Source organism: Perkinsus marinus, assembly GCF_000006405.1.
Source record: "Perkinsus marinus ATCC 50983 genomic scaffold scf_1104296975428, whole genome shotgun sequence".
NCBI lineage: Eukaryota > Perkinsozoa > Perkinsida > Perkinsidae > Perkinsus > Perkinsus marinus.
This window is the reverse complement of record NW_003200804.1, coordinates 93,085-109,854: the sequence shown is the minus strand read 5'-3', so window position 1 is coordinate 109,854 and position 16,770 is coordinate 93,085. Positions and strand designations below refer to the sequence as shown.

The window sequence follows — 16,770 nt, the reverse complement described above, 5'->3', positions numbered from 1 at the left end:
TTAATGTCAAAGTTGTGGTATATTGTCAATCTGCATTGTCATAATCTGATAGTGTCGAACATGAATTCTCACTGTCAATCTTGGTTGTAATAAAATGGGGAACTGACAAGTTTGAATTCTCATTGTCCATCTCGATTGTAACATGATTGAATTGTGACGAACTTGGATTGTCATCGTCGATCTCCAAGTGACATAGTTAAATTGCGACAAACTTGGATTTTCATTGTTAATCTTGATTGTAACATGATTGAATTGTGACACCTGAATTTTCATTGTCAATCTTGTTTTTAACACTGCCATCCTTGCCTGCTCACTTGTCAAACTTGCACGGGAAAAGGTGTAGATATTCATATGTGACCAAGAGACCATGATGAGAAATAAAACCTCCGACCGCCAGTGGCGAACTCAAATACAAATCAATTCTGAGCATCCTACTTGCGCAGCTATCATTTTCACTACTAAAAAGGACTAAGCGAGCTCCGCACCTTCGCCACGAAAACCTACTTGGCAACAGACAACACATTATGTGTTACACATAGGCTCAGTAATCTCAAGTCGTTACTACTATGGATTGCTCATTCTTGGATAATTCTTCACGCAAAGTATCGTAATCATTTTGGATCAAGCGTATATACTTGGCTGACGATATAGCTTGACAGGCTGTCAATGACAGCTATAGGCCTGATTCACAAGGATACTTAATTCAAGGCGCTCTAAGTTTAGGAGCAGCTTAGGTACTTAGGAGTTACTGAGGTATACCTAAGAAGTACTTCGACTAATTTCTCAATGTTACGGAGCAACTCAACTTAGGGCGCCTTGATTCAAGGCCCTTGAAGTGTTTACTTGAGCAGTGGAAAAGTATGCCGGGATTACTCAAGGCTACTTAGAGAGTCATTTGCGTTTGTTACTCTCATGAAAAAGGCCCTGCGCCTTGTGTCAGTTGCCTTAAGTGGCAAAATGATCCGTTAATCGCGCGCGCCCATAAAATCGATGAATGAATTCGGGAGCCTTTGTTCCTCAAGCCGGTTCGGTTGTAAACGTGCACTTGCGAGATTGCATAAGATGGTAGTTCATTAGTACCCCGACGTGTCTGGACTGGTCGCTGGACGCATTGGATAACAATTTCTGCGGAGGTCTCAGATTTGGCTGCTGGGGTCGGGCGGAATTTATCGCAACTGATCGTACTCGCTAGTAGGAAAATGCCCACGTCGATAGCACGTGTCTCACGTTTCTTTCGAGGATCTTACGATGGGAGACGGTGGCGATCGGATGATAATAATGCTGATGTTTTCAGGGCTTGATTTTGAGTCGTCGTCCCGCCGAAAAGAACTCAACTTCGGTCACTGACGAGTCTAGATCTTGCCCAGTTGGGGTGCCATGTCTACAAAAGCAAATACAAGCTTTAATCAGCAACAACAACAGCAATCATCTTCTAACAATATGGGTGGTGGAACAGGACCGGCCAGCAATAGCAACAATCGCGGTTCATGGGGCCCTAATGGGCCTGGTAAAGGGAAGGGTAAGGGTGGTGCTGCATCTATGAACCACGGCATGCAGCAACAACCGCCCCCACCTCCCCCTCATTTTACTTATCAACAACAGCAGCAGCAGCAGCCACAAGGTGGCTATTATACTCCGCCTGGTGGTTATACGATGGAGGAAATGGGAGTTCCTCAACAGTTCGTCCATCAGGTAGTAGTTATGGTAGAAGGTTTCAGAAAATCCATGGAATTTTACGACTCGTCACAGTGCTCGAAATTTCAAAAAATACACGATAAGACTTTGCCGATCTTCAACTTCGATGCGACGATGTCTAAAAGAGCGAATACTCTTGCGGCGCGTTAAGCGGTCTTTTCTTTCAGGCGTATGGCTTTGTGATGCCCCCTTATATGGCGTACGGCGGGCCGACATCTCAGCCTCCCCCAGCATCGATGATGCCCACTGGTTACGGTTATCAGATGGTCCCTGGTATGGCCCCTCCTGCCTACTATGTTCCGATGCCAGGAGCTCCTTATGGGATGCCGCCACAGGAATATGCTATGCAAGCGGCTATGATGGCCCCTCCTCCACCATCACAGTCGCAATATCCCCAGGGTGGGTATCCTGGTGGTGGTATGTATGCTGGGGCTCCGCCATATGGTACTCCTATGGATTCCGGTGGTCCCATGTCGGCACCACCGATGCCTCTGCCTGGTAGTGGTCCTCAACAGCAACAACCCCCACATAGTGCTGGGACTGTCGGTAACGCCAGTGATACTGCCTCTGGCATCCTGGGTGGTGAAGAGTCGCATCTTCAACAACAACAAGCGCAACATTTGACTGATAATAGTAATGATAATAGTATTCAACAATCTATTACCTCTCGTGGTGGTAATCCACCTAGTGGAGGTCCTCCAAGTCACGGAAGCTCTATGGGCCCTGGCGCGCGCCCATTCCCTGGCCCACCTCGACGAGAAGGATCAGCAACTTCGATTCCGGGTGGTCGCCCTCGGAAACCATTAACAATTATAGATCCCAGTACTGGTCAGGAAGTGAAGTTGGTCGACCAACCTGCTACTACAGCATCCAAGCCTGTCAACAGCAGCGATAGCGAGAGCAATGCAGTCCCTGCTACGACAACGACTAGACCGGCCCGTGTGCACTCTGATGTCGTGGAGGAGGAGAAGTCAGGTGGAACTCGTCCCACTACGGCAGCTACCACAGGGAGGCCGGTCTCTCGACAGAAACCCGGTGCCCAGCCACCATCTTTTGCGGCAGTTGCCGCTGGTGTCGCTGCAGCAGGGTCTTCGACTGATGCAGCCGAGGACTCTGAAACCGTTGGCAGCCGAGCCCAGCCTCCTACGTCTCCAGCCTCTCCTACAGTGGCCCATCATGATGATTATCGTGGTGTGAATGACAGGAAGAAGCTCTTGAATGCCGCTTTACGCAAGCCTCTACCGTCTGCTGCCAAACCGCCATTGGTTGACTCCAAGCGTCCAAAAGAGCAGCAGCAAGCAGCAGTGCCTTCTACCGCGAGAGCGGAGGGATCCTCAGAGGTGTCCGCTCAGCACGATGACGGACAACGTCAACAGTTGCCGGCGAAGGTCGAGGATGAGCAGTATTCTGAGCATGCTCTTCAACAGCAGGTCGGCTTCCTTCCAGCTGGTGGTGTTCCCCCTATGTATCCTATGGGAGGCCCTTATGGTGGTATGCCTCCCTACGGCGCACCTTCCTATGTAGGGCCTCAGTATGGTGTACCATTGCAGCAGCAACAACAGGCAATGCCTATGTATCCTCAGCCGGTCCAAGGAGGTGCTGGCATGATGATACCTGCCTTCCCCCAGCCAGGGCTGTATGCTCCCACTCAGGAGGGAGAGATGCCCTCTTCCCCACCACCATCGGTACCATCGGAGCCTTCCTCACAACAACAGCAGCCCTCGGCAAGTCATGATTCGAGTAGTAGCTCGCCACCGCCGCCGCCGCCGTCTGAAGCGTCTGCAACCAAGTCTACTACTCTGTATGGTGGGAGGAAGCTGGCATTCAATAAGGCTATTGCTAAAAAGCCTCCAACAGTAGCTGTCACCTCACCCGCTGAGGAGGCCTCTACTGCTCCTACTAGTGGTACCGCTGCGGCGGCTAATGTGCCCATACCGCCTCACTCGGAAGGTCCGAATCATCTTGGGGAAACTTCAGCTGTTACTCTCGAGCGCAAGAAGTTGTTCAGCCGTGCTATTGGGAAGCCTAAGGTCACTGTAGCTCCTCTGCCACGGGTGGAGCCGGTTCAGGAGGCGGCAACAACGGAGGCAGTCGACGAGGGTAAACCGGAGGCTGCCTTAGAAACTCCCGTGGCTCCGATCAAGCCGGCTATTGCAGTGTCGCCCTCTCCGGTGGTGTCCATCGCCAAGAAGCGTGGATTCAAGTAAGCCTTGCACGTGATCGCCTATCTTCCATCGCTTTTGTTTTCTATCAGGAATATCCCGATTGAGCGCTCGGCTGTTCATCCCAGTCCAGTCGTAGCTCCACAGCAGCTTACCGCACCAGTGGATCTACAGCAGCAGCAGCCGGTTCTTCCTGAGCCGGCAGTCGTGACCTCTTCTGAGGCAGGGCATGCCTCCAAGGAGAAGGACAGTTGGAAGGAGACGAGCTCGTCAGAGAGCGAGGCAGTGAGAGCTGCTGAGGTCCATGAGGAGGCTGAGGGCACTGAGGGGGGAGAAACTCCATCGGCTGGGTCCAGTGAGGTAGGGCTATATATATCATGATTGTTGAGCAATATAATGGCTGCTATTCTCAGGGGCCGATTCTGGAGCCTCTACCTTACGATGGCCCTCTTTCACGTAGCGACCTCCTCCGTATGTTCCTTGTGGCCCCTGCAACTGAGGCCTTCCGTGGTGGTGCACGTCCGATCAACTTCGCTGAAGAAACCCCTCCGGAGCCACTGGTCACCCTATCTGTCGCTAGCACAAGTCAAGTACGGCAACCCGGTGGTGGCTCTGCTGGTGGTCTAAGACGGCAGACTAGTAAGGGCATGATGGCCCAACGACAACAGGGTGGTGGTCATCAGCACATGGGCACCGCTGACTGGCGGAAGGACATGCTCGGTCCTCAAGCCATGCGAGATAAGTATAATCGTCAACAGAGTCGACAACAGTACAAGCGGTTCAACGCTCCAGTAGCCCCACTGAAGGTCACTGAGCATGGTTATAAGGTGGCAGCGAAGCTTGAGGATGTATCCCCTCAAGAGAAGCTTCATCGTCTGGTTATGTCCAACCTCAACCGTATCACCGCTGAGAACTTCATGCAGGTCACTGCTAGCCTGGCAGAGTTAGGGGTGAGTCAAGCTGCGCGTCCTCTAATGCTCTACTATCACGCTTCTTTTTCAGATTGATGAGGGTTGGAAGCTCGAGTTAGTGGTACGGACCATCTTCGACAAGGCCATTCAGGAGAGCTACTACTGCGAGATCTATTCCGATATGTGTATGCAACTCCGACGGGTGCTGCCAGAGTTCGAGGGTGATGACGTCAACACACCCATGACTTTCACAAGAGCTCTTATCACTAAATGCCAAGAGGAGTTCGAGGCCTTGCCAGTGGATCTAGCTCCGACACCGGAGGAGGAGGCCAAGGCCAACGGTGATGCCCAAGAGTTGGAGGTCATCCGCTCCAAGAAGAAGGAACGTATCCTGGGCAACATGAAGTTTATTGGGCAACTCTTCCTACGTCAACTACTGAGTGCCAAGGTTATCAAGGAGGTCGTTGGTCAACTCATTTTCCGGTCGGATGAGCCTGAGGAGCACTACATTGAATGTGTTTGCATTCTATTGCTGAACATCGGGTCAACTCTAGATCACTATGAACGTGGTCGCGAGATGTGCACTAGATTCCTCAGTCGTCTGAGGGACATTAAGAGGTTGGACTACCCTAGTAGGCTCAAGTTCATGATCCAGGATCTCATCGATAACAGGAGTCGAGGCTGGGTGGACCGACAGGGCAATCCTGTTGGTGGTAGAAGCAAGAAAGCGGTGAAGTCCGTTACGCTACAGGGCCAAGAGGACACTAAGCGGCAGGCTAAGCTCGATGAGGCCCGACGGAAGATGGATGAACTTGCCATTGAGAAGAAGGAGCAGAAGGAGGCTAAGGAGAGAGAGCTACAGGAAGCACGAGCTTTCAAGGTCGATAAGTTCAAGAATTCTAGAGACTACTTCCACGAGGACGGTGACCTCACTTCGTTTCTCAACGACATAACTACTATGGTCCAGAACGATCCGAGCTGTCCCTCCAAGATGGCTGAGAATCTGATCAACTGGGGAGCGGAGGATCCACGTAAAGCGTTCAAGGATGCTGAGCTCATCGTTGAGCTGGTCCGGCGTGGCATTGTCCCTTTCAAGGTCTTGGACCTGGTTTTGCGAGGCATCCTCGAGGTTCTAGATGACGTCGCTATGGACTTCCCTAAAGCGCCTGAATTCTATCATCGACTATTTGCACTACTTCTCATTGGTGATTACTCGGTGGAAGGCGGTCCGAGCGAATTCGACCCGCAGTTGATACTCTCGTGGAAGGTCCTTGCTTCCGATGAGCGGTCGTTTGATCTTGCCGTGAAGGTGTTGGAACAAGCCAAGCATCTTGCTGGCATCGCCGGTGTCCAACAGGGTTTGCATTTCCTTCGTCCGCTGATGAAACGGATGAAGCATTTGGAGCCTTCTGATGACCAGGACCTTGACCAGATGCTCGACGAGATTGGCCTTCTGAAGGATGAGACCGAGAGTATAGTCAACAAGCTCAGCGCTGAATTGAAGAGTAAAGATTTTGATGCAGCAATGAGGTTGATCAGTGAGGAGGTTCCGGGTGATTTGCTCGGTGGTAGAAATGCGCTATTTGAGCGAAGGGTGATCTTAGCGTTAATATCCAACTTGCGTCTGGCATGGTCTAAGGACTCTTGGACAGTTCGGCTGAAGCCCGCAGAAAGCCTCCTACGTACGGTCTGTGGTACAGGCACTGAGACTGGTGTTGGCAGCCCTAACAACCGGGAGCTCCACAATCAGAAGCGCCTCATAGAGTCTCTCGCTAATGCCATCTATGATGCCCGACTGCCGTCTAAGGACGTTGCTGGGGTATATCAGGCATTCATGGACTTGGGTCTAATACGACAAGTGGTGCTTCAAAATTGGTATTCCCAGACCTCTACCGAGTCGGAGCATGAGGTTCGGAAGTTCGTAGCGGAAGGTGTGAAGCGTATCGTGATGGCTCAGAGTAGTGATGGTGAGACTCCACCGGACAGCTCCGCTGAGTCAGTGCCCTCTCCCTCTCCATCTGCTACTCAATAGCGACTTAGCCGTTTATTTAAATAATAATACATAACCGTACCATTGCTCTGTGTGGGTGCCTTATTTGACGAGGACTCTCTTTTAAGGTTGCTTGCGTGTTTTTTTGTCTCATATTCCCACTAGTCTTACTACTGCTGGTCTGAACTAGAACGATGGATAGCAGGTCGCTGTCCGTTCCTGGTTGGACGTGCTGAATCGTGGCTATCTGTCTCGGTCGGTGCTGTTAACATTATCACTATCACTGCCTCGCTGATGTTGAGGTCTACGATGCTTTCTCTCGTCAACGCATGTGTCAAGGGCACTCCTTCCGTCGCGCGCCATCTATTGGAAGGTGTGTGCTCCTTCTCACAGGGTTGTGAGAAATTTCCCGTAATACAGTGGCCTAGGTATGATAGCCCGAGCTGGTCGATGGTTGGTGCAGCATAGCCTATTACGCCGGTTATACAATTTACTGTTCTCGTCTCTATCTTGACTAGCTCAACCTGACCAGGGCTAGTGGTCATCGATAGTCTTAGTGTGGGGGCTCGCATGCTGAGCGAGGTACCCAACCTCTACAATGGTTTCCGATGACAACTCGGGCGGTGGTAGGCGAGATGCAGAGGCCGACCATTTTTGTTGCTGGTCATTTCCGGTAACTGTTCTAGTAGTGCTGAGGGTGGAGACGGAGGAGCCCTCAGCGTATGATAGTGCTGATGAGGAGCCTTCAAGTACTCTTTTCCATCTAGTATGTGGTTGATTATTGCTATTAATATTATCACTACTACTACTAACGATATTGTCTTGGTGTCGTTAATGAAACGCTTGGGGTAGGGAGGTTGATCTTGTGAATAACCCATAGGAGAAGATGATCACTGATTGCTATTAGAGCGACGCTGTTGTAGATGCAGCCCCCCGACTCTACATGCCTTACGGCTTCTTATAAACGGGTACTTGCCCGATATGATAACGTGTAAGCTTGAAGAGGACCAATAAACGGCGATACTACTATAGTTGTGTTGTATTGAGAGAACAAAACAGTTGTCGTATAATACTTAGTAATTGGTTACACTTGTGTGTGACTCGCCGCCCGTATGGCGTCCATGATTTGGTGATTTTTTGGTATCAACAGCTACTACCACCTCGATGTTGTATACACGATATCAGTATGTTCATAGTGGTGATGGTTGGAGTAGCAGTAGTTCGAACTGCTGCTCAATTGTTTATCATTTTCCCCTGGCAAGAGTTGTCGATGATGGTGATTGCTACACGAGGTTCGTAATGCTCGACGGCGGTGGCGGCGACTTGTCATTGACCATTCGCCCCAGCTGCTACACTGAGCTGTGCTTCCCTCCTAGACCCGTAGGTCTGCTGCAGATCGATATTGATGGTATACTACTGTTAATACACCAAGCATCTTGTGTTAATCAGACTGAAGTTGAATTCTCAGAGGGTCTGCTCGTTCCCCCTCACAGCTCTTTTCAATGATACCGATACCGTCGGTCGGAGGCTCACATGTCCCTAACGATACCATACGGCGGAAGTATCGGCCGGCCCTTCTAGGCCTCCTCTTCCTCCAACTAGCAGCCGCGGGTGTCCGAATGTAGCCTCTGGGGAGGACACTGTCTTCTCATATGTTGCATCGTAGTTACCAACTCCAGATAGTTAACGGAGTGATGAGCCTGCTGTGGACCATCGGTGCTTATTATGTGGTGCTCAAGTGGGATATGATGCTACACTACATAACCATGGTCGGCTTCATATTCGGCTTCAATGGGGTAGCACTTGTCTGTGCATCACCTTCCACTACGTCCTATTCAGTTCGTCAGTACACTGTACCTCGTAGAGAGGCTGACGAAGGTCAAGGCAGCGCCCATGTTCTCATTTCCCCTTGCGGATTCGCTACTCGTGGCTCAGCCTTTTCTGGACCTTCTAGTCGCTCTCGTATGCTGGCTGGTAAGTGATGTTGGTATTGGGGCCAATAGCACTATGGAAAATATGTACGTTGTCAATTACATGTGTTGGTAGGAACGAGAAAATCTCGCGAAATTCGTGTTATTTTCCTACTTGAATTCGTATGTAACCTCCTATAGTGAGTGAGGGAACTCCTTAACTCAGCCGAGCAAAGCGAATATATGTTGCAACACTGGCCAGTAGACTCGCAATCCCCTCCTTTAGGTCTATGAAGCTGATAAGGACTTGGAGGGCTACGCTCCCGTTAGCGCTGCTTCGACAGCGCCTCGCTATAGCAGTACATACGCCAACTACTCGGTAGCTTACATGCAGCAGTGCTGCAGCAGCACTCCCTGTTCATGGAGATTGGGCCTCTCAGGTTTCAGGTGGCCCAACGTTCGCTGCCTTCTCTGGTCGTGGCTCACGGCTAGGGTCTGATAAAGGAGATATCTAGTGCTTGATCATGCCGTGTAGCATGCCATACCATTACGACTAGGCTTGTAAGTTCACTGTCACTTGTGTTTCTAGTGCGACCTGGTTATCTTATGAAGCGGTTCGTGATATCGTCGCGACCTTCGAGGCGAAGGCTTCGACGGTTCCAAACGGGAGACTCCCCTCTGATGATAGCAGGCGCGAGGAGTTTCCCTTTGTTAGCCTACCTTCCTGATGAGATCTGAACCTACCTTAGCTTCACGAACTGACAGTGATGTGGCAGTCAATGCTGGTCACCCGTCCCGGCAGTGAAGGGATGATAATAGCAGGCTTGCCCGAGCCCGACACTAATCCCACAGATCCTGATCGAATCCTCGGCGATTCCCAATGACCATATAGAGGCCTAGCTCAGCTCGAGTGGCCGCCCAAACCTCACCGTGCAATACTCGGACTGTGGTCCTTCCTACGGCAGAGGAGCGCACCGTCAGAGGAGATGGCAATTGCTATTATCGGGCCCGGGCTTATGGCTTTGTGGAGACCTTGACCAGCTTCTGCCCTACAGTTGACAGGTCTCGTTACTTGGCTAGCTGCTATGGCAGACGCGGGACGGGATCAGTCTACGTTCGCTGACAGTGACGATGGTCTTCGTCTGGATCATGGCTACCTCGAAAAGATAATCAAGATGATGAGCCAGGCCGGCTCAGCCAGCGCTCTCTCGACATCGAACACGAGAGGAGAAACTCGAGCACCTTGTCCTCGTTTCGAAACTCTTCCGTAGCCCTCCCTTCAAGAAGTTGCGAAATCTTCCTTAAGTCGGCTGCATCAGGACGAATGGATTTCATGATTCAGACTCGAGTCGGTGTACTCGAAGGAGAGAAGTTGAGAGGGATCCCAAAGCCTCGAATCACGCTGCGAGCCCGCCCCCCCCGAGTAAGTCGCGAAGCCCGGGAGCAACTTGGGTTAAAGTCTTCAGTTCCACCAGACCAGACTAGTGGATAGAATAGAACTCTTAGAGCACACTTATAGCACAGGTAGATGTATTCGATAAATTCCAGAACAAGATTGCCCCCCTCAACATTAAGAGACAGTGGAGTTTTCGCATAGTCCCAATGAACTCAGAAACTGCAAAACCACCGTCAGAAAAGGAAAACAGATTCACAAGCTTTTTAGAAAGCCCCGCGCAGCGTGTACATCATTAGAGCGTCTTCTCGAAAACAACAGCGTAATTTTCCTCGACCCCTTGGATCTCTGGCTCCTCAACAACACGGAAACCAGCAGCAACGACTTCCTGACAAAAAGAGTATTACTTCCGCATACGAATCCCTCACAATGAGTAAAAGCAACTCCATGCGACTGAATAAAAAAGGAATCGATTTGATGTGATGATGCCTACCCAGACAAAGTCTTCCTTGTCTCCTCGCATATGAGAGAAAACCCAATCCTCATCTGGGTGACTCGCTTTTTTGGGGTCTCTCCAATGGTCTATGAGAACGAGCCTGCCTTCACCTAACAACAGCGGTATTTCCTCATCTAGAGCTAGACAGTAGACTCACCCTTTAGAGCGGCCTTGATATCCCTCAAGACGGCTTGTGGGTGTGTCAAGTGATGATAGACATCGCAGACTAGAACGAGGTCTACGGTGCCCTTCGCCTCCTCAGGGAGGCAGAGACTCTCTTCTGTACCTGGTCCAGCACGAGACTCCTAGAGAAACATGCTATAACGTCGAGATTCCAGGAGGCCATCCCTCGTGTCACCGCGTTAGTCGAACGAAAAAACTTCAACTGAGAAGACCCAGACACTCACATTTGATGAGATGCACCCGATTCTTGTCGAGGCGACTGTCCTCTTTTAGGTATTCCAGAAATCCAGGAGAGATCTCCGTGGCGTAAACTTTAGCACCGGCGCATTTGGCTAACTCTCGTGTGAACAGACCGGTACCAGCACCAACATCAACACTCACCATGTTATCCTTAAGATCGAGTATCTAAGTACCAGAAGCGTGTATGAGCATGCGCATCACAGTAGTTTATGCGGGAAGAGTTACCACGGGTGACTTACGTGAAGTACACTGTCAAGATGATTTTTCAGTTGTCGATCTCCTTCAAACTTTGGGAGATACTCATCCAACAGCTCCTGCTCGGAGCCTTCCAAGAATTTCTTGTTGGGCCCCTCAGGATAATGATCAGGATCGAATGAGGCTTCCTCTTGACAATTAGGCATTGAGAATATAACAGAAAGTTGAAAACTACGAAGTGTGCGATGGAGCACACCATAATTCTATTTGCGTTAGGATTACTTCATGATGACTCAAGTCCGATTCGACACTTCAAGAGGAAAACACTGGAATATCTCACAAAAGAACAGTAGTTCGAGCCGTGCAAGATACCAGCAGTAGATGGCCCTCACGAAATAGGATGCATAGCTATAAAGAGTATCTTGCACACAAAGCGCGTGGGTGGTTTAAGATTCGGGGTAATATTGAAGACCTAGAGTCGATGAATTCGCACGGAAAGTTCTCTCCGCCGCCGTGAGAAGGATTATATGGTTGTTGCACTCTTTGGATATGTGTTTGGTTTCTATTGTACGACGTGTGCGAGAAGCAACGAGGGCTTTCCAAACCTCCCTAAGAATTTCCGTCACCAACACAGTTGACAACGTGCACATCCTTCCACATTCTTTTGTTGCGAAGCACTCACAGTGAAGTCAAGAAGCCCAGGTTGAGTGGAAACATAGCCAATAAAGGAACGTGGCGTTAGGAAGTTCCAAACATTGTGTACATCATCAGAGTGCCTTCTTGAAAACAACAACGTAGTTCTCCTCTACTCCTTGAATCTCCGGCTCCTCGACAACGCGGAAGCCAGCCGCGACAATCTCCTAACAAGAGCACCACTTCAGGCATGCACCACTCAGGATGAGTTCGGTCTGCTCCGTGCGAACTTATGCAGGAGAATCAATCAGATCAAACCGTACAGCGATTGCTACCCGGACGAAGTCTTCCTTATCTCCTCGTATATGTGTGAAAACCCAGTTTTTATCAGTTTTGCTCGACTTGTTGGGGTCCCTCCAGTAGTCCACGAGAACGAGCCTGCCTTCATCTGACAACAACAGCGGCAGTTCTTCGCCGAGGACAGTGCAATGGACTCACTCTTGAGAGCGGCCTTCATGTCACTCAGAACTGCGTTGGGATGGGTAAAATGATGATAGACATCGCAGACCAGAACGAGGTCTACGGTGCCCTTCACCGCCTCAGGGAGGCAGAGGCTCTCTTCTGTACCTGATCCAGCACAGGCTCTCCAGAACACCATATTGTCACGTAGTTAAGACTACACAAACCCACCCTTTTATCAACGTTGATGAATTCAACATTTTTATAGCTCACAAGACGCTGAGACTCACACTTGATGAGATGCACTTTTTCCTTGTCAATGCGATCGTCCTTCTTCAGATAGTCCAGGAACCCTTGAGAGATCTCCGTGGCATACACTTTAGCATCGACAGGTCGGGCCAACTCTCGTGTGAGGAGACCAGTGCCAGCACCAACATCCACACTCACAGTGTTATCCTTGAGGTCGAGTATCTGAGGGATGGAAGGCTCCGTTGACGGTACCCTCGAATAGGGGCAGGAGACTTACGTTGATCAAACTGTCAAGATGGTTTTTCAATTGTCGATTCCCTTCGAATTTGGGGAGGAACTCATCCAAGAGCTCCTGCTCGGAGGCTTCCTTGAAGTTCCTGTTGGGCCCCTCAGGGTAATGATCAGCATCGAATAGGACCTCCACCGGGCAACTAGGCATTGGGAATATAACAGAGAGTTAGAAGCTGCAAGATGATGTCCGATGCAATCAAGCAAAACGCCATCCCTTCTCCATCAACGCAACAGTAGACCTCCTTGAAAAGTGAACGATCTAAATTGTATCTCGGGAACTCCCGGGTTGATGCAACCCTCTACGAATCAATATTACCTCCACCACTACTCCAACAAAGGACATTTATCATTATGCGCCCGCAGTGCTGTGGTGTTAAAGAGCGAGTCACTTCTCATCAACTGGTAGGAAGGTCGATATACTGCTAGAGATCATATTCAGTATCAAACATGTTCATGATGATCTTTCTGCGGTATATAGCCGAATCTCCCGGGTCTAAGATGAGAAGGTATTCGCCCGCCATAGTAGCACGGCCCTGCTTCGATGGATGAGAACAAACAGCTATAGCGTGTCCTACCGTAGGATCGAAGAATACGGTGTAGCTACTTGTTGTACTAATCCTAGTATCACGTTCGGCGCCGTTCAGTAAAAGCACAAAACGACCGTCTGGAAGACTGCCCGCCGTCATGGAATTAACCGAATTCAGGAAAGCCTTGTTCCATACTCTGTGCTCTACGAGTTCCGTGCCCGTCCAGTGGTACTCAATGAGACTCGCGGTGTCAGTGTTCACGATGAAGCAAGATAGGCACCCTTCTTTAGTCATTCGGCAAGCGAGCAGGTGGGAGATATCAAGTGGGAATCCCACTGGGAGAGGGATGCTGAAATCCTGGCATGTATTGAAAAAATCGTATAGCCGCATCCTACTCGCATCCATAGAAAGGATACAAACCAAGGACTTGCTGCCGTGTACAACATAAACTCCGGACCATGTCTCATCATACACAAACAGCATCATGTGAGTCCAGGGAGCTCTCCTATACTGTGTCACCATCGCATGTAAATTACCATCATCTGAAGCAATGAGCGCTCGGCCGGGCATGCTCGAATCAGCGCAGATTGCATGTACAGGACCAAGGTTGAACACCCCCTGGAGCTCCCCACTGGTAGAGAGCAACAGCAAACCAGCGTGCTGTAAAAGTCCAACATATACAATGCGGCCATCAAAAGCTATACACCATACCATTTTTTTGCGTACGACGCAGAACACCTCCCTTGGACCGAAGCGAGGGAATCCCAGATACACGAGGTAGGACCATATGACGGAAATAAGCTCATCGGGGAGAAACTGGCGAACCTTGTCCAGTTTGAGTAGCTTGAGGAAGGCAGGCTTCATTTACGATGATGCTACTGCCCATTCAGACTGTACCACTCCATCACGACCATTTACTCTAGCACAGTCACCAGGCTAGTGAGCACTCCGGACACGACCCAAACTCGATAACTCGAGACCGACTCAGGACGATAACACAGTTTTGGAACATGAATATTTCATGGACGGAAGGTAATAGAACGAGGATCGTATAGATCACAATCAGTCGGTACATGGTCTAAGACATTGCCCAGCAAGAGATGGTAATTGTATAATCTACTGTGGCTTGAGTCCCGAGTATAGAACCAAGGGCAGCGGCAGGCGACTAGATGCATCAAGTCATGTATGGTGCTCAGCGTTTCCATTGTTCGTAGGTCAATGGTGATTTGGTATTCATCAGCAACCCAGCCACACAAGGCGAGCAGTGAGAAGCCCAGGACCTTCAAGCATGTGCTCAGGGCCCACGTGTCGATCACAGGATGGCTGACAAACGACCGAAGCCGCCTTTTGCTCTTCGCTGCTCGCTTGAGTTCGTCAACAAACCTCCTATGGCGCCGTCTCCGGTCAATGCCAATGAGTAGCCCAGAGAGAAAATACCCCACGATGGCAGCCTCTACCACATACCGTGGGGGTACGAAAAGGGACAACATTGCTAGTGATAGCAGACCGATGAGGACCAGCAAGCTTGCCCATGGGCACTTCCACGCGAAAAGATTCTTCATTTTCTCGAATACTATACATGCTGTGAGGACGGCCGAAAACACCTCCTCAACGTTTTGCTTCACCTTATTAAATACGGCCTCCCACGGCGCCAAGACTGTCGAGCCAGACACAGCCTTCGCCGGCGTCGGGCTAAGGCATGGCGAGATACTATCAACGTCGAAAGACGATGGGGGTCTGGTCATAAACTGTACCGATGTTACCTTCTCCATCAGTGGTGATGCTTTACCTGCCTTCACCTTCGTGCCTCTGAAAACCCGTCGGCGCACATAACACCAAACATCGCTCTCTTTCATCCAGGATGAACCCTCCCCGAAGCTCATAGCGTACTGGTATCCATTCTCGTCAGTATTGGAGTCTACAACCACCCGCCACGACCAGCAGCTGCCGTCCGACATCACCGTTCGAGGCCCTTTACACGGGACTAGCTCCTCCTGACCGGCACTGTCCAGCACAGGCGTGCTCCACTGTGGGGGATCCCATAACAGGAGATTCTCCGGAGAAAAATCAGCAAATACGAATAACCTCCGTTCGCTCTCATAAACATCCATGCTGTCCAATGCCTCTCCCTCTTCCACTTTACAGTTACATCGAAATCGCCCAAGTCCACCCCGACCCCACTCTGTCAGAGCCTCGACCAGTGGATGACGTGTCACCAGCGAGAGGGCGCCAAGAGTGAATACAAAAGAAAGGGAATACTCGTAGAGATAGAGAACCCAAAGGGACAGTCCAGAGAACCACAATAGCGATACCATAGGTCGCTCGAAATACCTTATAGCAACCACATTTCTCCAAAACTCCTGCGCAACGGCGAAGTCCCGCCCTATACGGCGGAACGAAGGTGTCAATGCACCGTCCGTGATTTGAGTAAGAGTGAGACCTTGTGGCCACCCACACTCCTCTCCCTGGACCGGCAGGAAATACCGCGGCCAAGACCCCATAGAACTTCTATCCATGGTGAAAAGAATTTTCACGCTGCGTATTTCGACCGTCTCAGAATCCGTCCCGGCCGCGTCCAGTGGCGTCTCATAAGTTACTATCTGTGATTCGAGCCGCTCTATCTCATAGAAAGGGCAATGGACCTCGAGGCCTTTGACTGGTGTACCCCGATCGACGGACCAAATCGACAACTCCACATAGGCGTTGGGGTTGTTCTGTATGATAGGAACATCCCGAACCTCCACAGGAAGGTCAATCACTGGAGCACTACGCACACTGTAACCACTATGGCTGACTTCCAAGCAGGTCCCCTCCTCCCTACGACCAGCTACTGAAAGCAGCGCAACCCTGAGTCGCCCCAGGCCTCGGTCTCTAGCCACAAGCTCATCGTTGCAAGCCTCTGCGAGACGGTCTGCCCACCTCTTCATCTCAGCCTCTTTCGAAAAGGCAAACGTCATTGGATACTTATAAGCAGCGAATGGCACATAGACCGTAAGAATGTGTTCGTATCCGGTCATTGCTCGATTCCTCGTTCTTTGACCAGGCGCTGCGTCCACCCACCCCCCGGCTAAGTGAATGACCTTCTCCTCCATGAACAGCACATTCCTAGCCTTTCCATCTTCCCACTGCATCCCTAGTCGAACGAACTTCTCCCTCCAACAGTCTTGGGCTGATATGTCCACGATACGGGTGACCTCGGCGATCCCCTGTGCCACGTAGTCGCCAATGCCCGAAGCTGATGGTCGCTCCCTCAGCCGAGTACCGCCCTCGTTGAGAAGCTGCGCTAACGACTGACGGACCGGCGGTTTATTACGGAACTTTAACAGCCTCCCTGAGAGCACATCCTCGACGAGCGGCTCAGTCATAGCAAAAGAACACTGCCATTGTCTCTCCCCTCGAACACAATCTCAATCTGTGAGTACACAACGAACTCTGC

General features: G+C 50.5%; 5 protein-coding genes across 5 annotated transcripts; 1 reads left to right on the top strand and 4 right to left on the bottom strand.

The window, feature by feature from the left end:
• Nucleotides 1-1,889: 1,889 nt before the first annotated feature.
• On the top strand, nt 1,890-6,800 carry Pmar_PMAR013681 (eukaryotic initiation factor 4f, putative; the record flags this gene model as incomplete). The annotated part of the gene is made up of 4 exons (XM_002765571.1): nt 1,890-3,898; nt 3,950-4,217; nt 4,271-4,807; nt 4,860-6,800. 4 exons carry the CDS (start codon nt 1,890-1,892, stop codon nt 6,798-6,800), a joined length of 4,755 nt encoding a protein of 1,584 aa, XP_002765617.1.
• A 3,542-nt stretch (nt 6,801-10,342) lies between these two features.
• Nucleotides 10,343-11,408, bottom strand: Pmar_PMAR013680 (2-heptaprenyl-1,4-naphthoquinone methyltransferase, putative). Its single transcript, XM_002765570.1, has 5 exons — nt 11,220-11,408; nt 10,965-11,145; nt 10,715-10,843; nt 10,555-10,667; nt 10,343-10,449 (listed from the first exon to the last, which is right to left on the bottom strand). Exons 1-5 carry the CDS (start codon nt 11,379-11,381, stop codon nt 10,357-10,359), a joined length of 678 nt encoding a protein of 225 aa, XP_002765616.1. The 5' UTR covers nt 11,382-11,408; the 3' UTR covers nt 10,343-10,356.
• Nucleotides 11,409-11,878: 470 nt separating this feature from the next.
• On the bottom strand, nt 11,879-12,969 carry Pmar_PMAR013679 (2-heptaprenyl-1,4-naphthoquinone methyltransferase, putative). Its single transcript, XM_002765569.1, has 5 exons — nt 12,794-12,969; nt 12,558-12,738; nt 12,307-12,435; nt 12,144-12,256; nt 11,879-12,035 (listed from the first exon to the last, which is right to left on the bottom strand). The coding sequence occupies exons 1-5, from the start codon at nt 12,953-12,955 to the stop codon at nt 11,943-11,945; spliced, it is 678 nt and encodes a 225-aa protein (XP_002765615.1). The 5' UTR covers nt 12,956-12,969; the 3' UTR covers nt 11,879-11,942.
• A 2,128-nt stretch (nt 12,970-15,097) lies between these two features.
• On the bottom strand, nt 15,098-15,361 carry Pmar_PMAR013678 (hypothetical protein; the record flags this gene model as incomplete). Its single annotated transcript, XM_002765568.1, has 1 exon — nt 15,098-15,361. A coding segment is annotated over one exon (264 nt), but the record flags the coding sequence as incomplete, so codon positions are not given.
• Nucleotides 15,362-15,479: 118 nt separating this feature from the next.
• Nucleotides 15,480-16,699, bottom strand: Pmar_PMAR013677 (hypothetical protein; the record flags this gene model as incomplete). The annotated part of the gene is made up of 2 exons (XM_002765567.1): nt 15,480-15,665; nt 15,869-16,699. 2 exons carry the CDS (start codon nt 16,697-16,699, stop codon nt 15,480-15,482), a joined length of 1,017 nt encoding a protein of 338 aa, XP_002765613.1.
• Nucleotides 16,700-16,770: the final 71 nt, after the last annotated feature.